Source organism: Ovis canadensis, chromosome Y (genome assembly GCF_042477335.2).
Source record: "Ovis canadensis isolate MfBH-ARS-UI-01 breed Bighorn chromosome Y, ARS-UI_OviCan_v2, whole genome shotgun sequence".
NCBI classification, from domain to species: Eukaryota; Metazoa; Chordata; class Mammalia; order Artiodactyla; family Bovidae; genus Ovis; species Ovis canadensis.
Window position 1 is genome coordinate 1793677 of NC_091271.1, and position 6000 is coordinate 1799676.

General features: G+C 61.1%; 1 protein-coding gene across 1 annotated transcript in view; it reads right to left on the bottom strand.

Moving 5' to 3' along the window:
• Positions 1-4326, bottom strand: part of LOC138431381 (cAMP-dependent protein kinase catalytic subunit PRKX) — a 67916-nt gene extending 63590 nt beyond the window's left edge. The window contains exon 1 of the mRNA XM_069573491.1: positions 3723-4326. Coding sequence (XP_069429592.1) covers positions 3723-3855 — 133 coding nt within the window. The 5' untranslated portion in view covers positions 3856-4326. The remainder of the gene's footprint in view (positions 1-3722) is intronic.
• Positions 4327-6000: the final 1674 nt, after the last annotated feature.

A 6000-nucleotide genomic window follows, 5' to 3' on the forward strand; every position in this document is an offset into this window, starting at 1 on the left:
GCCTCCCCATGAACTGGGCCGTCTGCTGCCAGCTGGCTTCTGAGGTCACAGTCCCTCCGTCCAGCAGCGGGGAGGCAGGGGAGTGGAGAGGGATGTCCCACCGTCTGAGAAGCCCTGGCCCCTTTTCTCTTGCTAAATCTGGCATAAGCACACCTGTGCCCACCTGCAAAGTTCCACCTGCACTGAGAGATCAGACGTCACCACAACCATCCCTGGGGGATGGTGAGTCAGAAATTCAGTCCCACAGGTCACTCCCCCAGGGCTCAGCTCACAGGCAAAAGGAAAAGATGGAAAAAAAAAATGTGCACTTTAAGAAAATAGAAAAGCTGACCCTCGGGAGTGGCCATGCGGCCGGTTGAAAATGCCTCACTGTGTGAGGCCAGGGCTCTAACACACCCTTCAGGGTGGTGGCTCAGTTGGTAACGATTCTGCCTGCCAATGCAGGAGACCCGGGTTCAACCTCTGGGTCGGGAAGATCCCCTTGGAGAAGGGAGTGGCAACTCACTGCAGTATTCCTGCCTGGAGGATCCCCATGGACAGAGGAGCCTGGCGGGCTGCAGTCCGTGAGGCTGCAGAGAGTCGGACACAACAGAGGGAGTGACACAGTCAGGCTGGGGAACAGGTCCGGTCATGCTGACTCATTCTGGAAGTTTCCGAGGGGGTGGGGCCTGTGATCATGGCTGAGAGGCTTGTGGGAGCGGTTACTTTGTGTCTTGCCTGTGGGTTCCTTTCATGTCCTGCAGAAAGGCCTTCCTCAGCTGGAAGAGTGCGCACAGACAGTTCATAGACACCAGGGGAGCCTGTCTGTGATGGGGGCTGGTGAGGCATGGGTCCGTGAGCAGTGCAAAGGGAAACTGCAGTTTCCCCGAGTGGAAACTTAGGATGAAGTTTCCTAAGGCTAGTCTGGACTGCATTCTAACAGCAGGCAGCCTCTCACTTTTGTCCGGGACACCTTATGATATCAAGTTACTGGAAACTGTGACACCTCCGGAGGGGTTAGGACTTTTTCAAGCTTATTCTGAGTTTCTTAGCATCTCAGGCCGTGCCTTTAACGTTAAAAGATTCTCTCACACAAATCTTCTAACATTAAAGAAAAAGGTATTGTCAAAAGGTGACTTCAAAACAAAAAGTCAGCAGTATACCAATGGCTGATTCATGTTGAGGTTTGACGGAAAACAACAAAATGTTGTCAAGCAATTATCCTTCATTAAAAAAAAAAAAACAAAAAACTTTAAAAAGTCAGCAAAGCTCCGAAGTGACACACACACACCCCTTGGTCCCACACCTGAGCTAGTCCAACATCCTGAATATGGATGACCTGGCTCTCCCTTCATACCCTTGGAACCCACAGGAAGTTATCCTTGAACGCAAGCATCTTCTTCATTAAGAGAGGCAAAGAGAGCGTGTCTTACCCTACCTGGCCGCGCTCCATCCCCAGAAGCAGTGACGCTCTATTTTTAAGGACCAGATGACTCATCGGGGCTCCCCAGGCCCACCAGGCAAGCGCCCACAGTATCCCCAGGGGGCTGCAGACACCAGGCTACGTCCCGGGCCTGCAGTCCACCCACCTGCCCCCGGGGGGCCCCGCCAGACGCCCTGGCATCTTTCAGGAGAGACTGGCTTCAGTGCCCCATACAGATCCAACTGCCAGAGCTGTGTGCCAAGGGGATGGCAGGGCCTCCATCAACTTTCCATTGTTGATGTATGTTTTACAGCTAGCGGAGCAGGGGAGGGGGTGGTGGTGGTGGCTGCCCCCGCCCACCATCTGGGGTTTCTCACCTCCTCTGCTGCCCTGCAAAAAAAAACACAAACACGGGCAGCTTCTTAAAGCAGCCCAGCGGAGTGCCCCAGAGGGAGGATGAGAGAGACAGAGAGAGAGAGAGAGAAGACAGACAAGGTGATAGACACAGAGAGAGTGAAAACAGGACAGAGATGAAATTGAGAGGGAGGGACAGACAGAGACAGGAAAGGCAAGAGACAGACGGAGACAGAGAAGATGGAAGGAGCAAGAGCAGAACCGGGCAGACAGGGAGAGGAGGTGAACAGCAGGACAGACGGAGGGTGCCATTCATTCACTCTATCCCAAACCAGGCTTCCCGAGGACCCCTTCCTCACTGCTGACCTCACATGGCCAAGAGGTTACAGAAAAAAGGGGAAGTTTCAAGGCCACCCTGGCTGTGCCCTTTGGTCTTATGAAGCCTCAAGCATGACCCTGAACTCAGTGCTTCCTCCCTTGAAAAAGAGGGTGGTGATGGTGGTAGGTGTCGAGTTGCTAAGCCACGTCTGACTCTTTGGGGGTGACCCCATGGACTGCAGCACACCAGGCCCCCCTGTCCTGCACTGTCCAGTATTCTCGTCTCTCCACAAGGCCACAACAACATGAAAAAGGCGAAAGAGGGACAGATTGGCACAAGGCCCTTAGCCACAAAGAGTTGTCAAGAAGTCACAGGCTGACTTGAGCCCCCGGGGCTGAATGAAGCGGCCTTGTGGGGTTGGGACGTTCTAAGCACTCGAGGGTGGACTCCAGAAACCAACATGTCTGGGGACCGAGGTGCCCAGGGACCGGGACACTTTACCTATTCAGTTGCGTAGGAGTGGTCAAGTACAAAGGTGGAGGTGGAAAGTTAGTGTTGCATTAAAAAAAAAAAAGAAACGCAAGTTTCAAAGGTACACAGGAAAAGTACCACGATGTAACGAAACGTGTAGTCTGCTGTTGTGTACCTCCAATGCCGTCCACTGCCCCCCAAAACTCCATGGGCCACCACAGATGGTTGGATGCACACAGGAAAAGAACTGCGATGTAAGGAACCTCCCCCCAGAACGCCACGGGGGCACCCCAGAATTCTAAAGTCCAAGCGGGAGCATCCTGACGCGGGACAGGGGCAGGGGACCCTGACCAAGGTGGAATCGGCAGGTGTCTCTACGGACGCTGCCTGTGTGCCCAAGAGTCCCGGCCCCGGTGGGGGGCGGGGTGCGGAGGGTCCGCGCGAGACCACCAGTGTGAATTAATCCCCGGCAGGCTTTGTGACGTCGGGGTTGGGGGGCGGGGGGCGGTGGTGAGGGCGTTCAGACAAGGAGATGGTTGCTGGGGGGCACCGCGCGGTGTGTATGTGTGTGGGGGGGATCTCAATAAAGAGACTTTGAAAGATCTAGAGAGTGCGCCCGCAGGTGGGGAGACGAGATCTCAAGGGGCGGGGTGGGTGACCTTCTAAACCGAGGAGCGCTGGGGAGGGGTGGGGGAAGACAGTCCAGAGAAGGGGATGGTTGCTGGGGGCGGGGGGGGGGGGGGGAACCGGGCGGGAAATCCCAATAAAGATACTTTGAAAGATCCTGAGAGAGTGCCCGCAGCTGGGGTGGCTCTTAAGGACCAAGCAGGAGAGGTCCTCTAAATCGAGGACCGCTCGGGACGTGGGGGGCAGTCCAGACAAGGGGAAGGCTGCTGGGGAGGGGGGCCTCTGGGGGACTGGGAGGTGGGGAGAGATGTAAATAAAGAGAGTTTGGACGATCGGGAGAGAGGGAAGGCTCTGCAAGACCAGGGGCGTCGCGGGGGAGAAGCCCTCCAAGTGTAGGGGCGCTCGGGGACCCCCGCGTAGGCAGGCGGGGAGAGACCGCGCCAGCAGGGCGCGCCCCGGGAGCCGGTGCTGGAGGGGCGAGCGCACGCGACCCTTTTGTGTGCGGGCCCGAGTTCCCCCCCGGGGGCAGCAGCGGCGCAGAGAACTCACCCACGGTGGCCCGCATGTGGAAGTCGTCCGGCCGGTAGGCGAGAGGCTCAGGCTCGGGCGCGCCCGCGGTGGGCTCCGCGGGTCCTTCTTGGGGGCCGGCGGCGTCCGCCTCGGCCAGGGCGCGCGCCTCCATGTGGAGCGCGCAGAGGTCCCGGGGAGCGCGGGGCGCGGGGAGGGGTCCGCGCGGGGCCGGGCTCCTGCGGACGCAGCCTCGGAGGGCGGCGCGGAGGCGGCGGCATCAGCCGGGCCCCGCCATGAGCGTCCCGGGAGGTGGCCGAGCACGCCGGAGACAAAGGCGCGGCTCGGCGCTCAGTGCAGGGGCGGCTGGAGGGAGCAGCCCCCGACCTTCAGGGGCGGCGGGGGCGCGGCCCGGGCGCGCGGCGGCGGCGGCGGCGGCGGCGGCGGCGGCGGCAGCGAGGCGGGGTCCCGGAGGCCGCGGGCGCCGGGCTGCGCGTGCATTCCTCGGGGCACGCGAGCGCCGCCCCTAACGCCGGCCGCTGCGAGCGCGCTGCTCCGAGGGAGGGAAGAGCCAGCGGAAGCGGGCTGGGCGGGGCCGCGAGCGCGCTCCCTGCGCCCGCCCTGGGCGCCGGCCCCGACCCTGCGCGCGCGGCTAGGGCGTGGACCCGCCTCGGCTGGCCGCGCCTCCGCTAGCCACGCCCCTTCCTACTTGAGTTGGCCTATGGCCCGCCTCAGCCCCGCCCCCTCCTCCGCTAAGCCACACCCCCTTCTTACTATATATTCGCCTATGACCCGCCCCCGTTGGCCGCGCCTCCGCTAGCCACGCCCCTTCCTACTCTACGTTCGGCTACGCCCCGCCTAAGCTGGTCGCACCTCCCCTGGCAACGCCCTGCTAAGCCCCGCCCCCTCTGCTCTCGGTTTCGGCCCGTCTCCGTCGGCCACGCCTCCGTTTGGCCACGCCTCCTCTAAGCCGTCCATCACAGTACGCTCGGCTATGGCCCGCCTCCTCTAGTACCGACTCCACTGGCCACACCTCCGCTAAGCCACGCCTCTGCTAAACTACGACTCCTCTGCGTACGGCTACGCCCCGTCACCGCCCCCCTCCACTCCGCCCGGATCCTGGGCGCGCGGCTCGGGCGTGGCCCCGCCTCCGCTAGCCACGCCCCTTCCTGCTCGACGTTCGGCTATGGCTCGCCTCCGCCCCGCCCCACCTCCGCTGGCCAAGCTTCTGCTAGCCACGCCCTCCAAGAGCCTCCCGCTCTGCGCTCGGTCACGGCCCGTCTCTGCTAGCCACACCTCCGCTAGCCTCGCCCCTTCTTATTCTATGTTCGTCTGTAGCCCGCCTCCGCCCCGCCCCACCTCGGCTAGCTCCGCCTTCGCCAGCCCCTGTCCCCCGTCTCCGCCACGCCTCCGCTAAGCATCGCCTCCGCTAAGCCACGCCTCTGCCTCGCTCTGTCCCCCTCTGCGCTCTGCTATGCTCCGCCTCCGCCACGCCACGCCCCCGCCAGGCCCCGCCTCCGTTAAGCCCCGCCTCCTCTGCGCCTCCTCTTCTCCCCCGCCACCTGCAAGTCTCCGCTAAACCCCGCCTCCGCCTCTCCCGTCTTCCTCCACGCCCGGTCCTACGCGCCTCCGCTAAGCCCCGCCTCCGCCGCTGCGCGCCTCCGCTAAGCCCGCCTCCTCTACACCCCGCCTCCGCCCCGCCCACACGCTGGGTACCACTCCCTCCCCCACTGACTACGCGACCCCCACAGCAGTAGAAAGTCTCTCAGTCGTGTCCGACTCTGTGCGACCCCATAGACTGCAGCACGCCAGGCCTCCCTGTCCATCACTAACTCCTGCAGTTTGCTCAAACTCATGGCCATCGAGTCGGTGACGCCATCCACCCATCTCATCCTCGGCCATCCCCTTCTCCTGCCTTCAGTCTTTCCGAGCATCAGGGTCTTCTCCAGTGAGTCAGTTCTTCACATCAGGTGGCCAAAGCACTGGAGTTTCAGCTTCAGCATCAGTCCTTCCAATGAATATTCAGGACTGATTTCCTTTAGGATGGACTGGTTGGATCTCCTTGCAGTCCAAGGGACTCTCAGGAGTCTTCTCCAGCACCGCAGCTCCGAAGCTTCAGTGATTTGGTGCTCAGCCCTTTTTTATCGTCCAGCTCTCACATCTGTACATGACTACTGGAAACACCATAGCTTTGACTGTACAGACCTTTCCAGACAAAGTAACGTCTCTGCTTTTGGCTACATGTCTAGGTTTTGTCATTGCTTGTTTTCCAAGGAGCAAGGGAGAGCAGGTGCTCATAGGGAGACGTGTGCACTTGGCG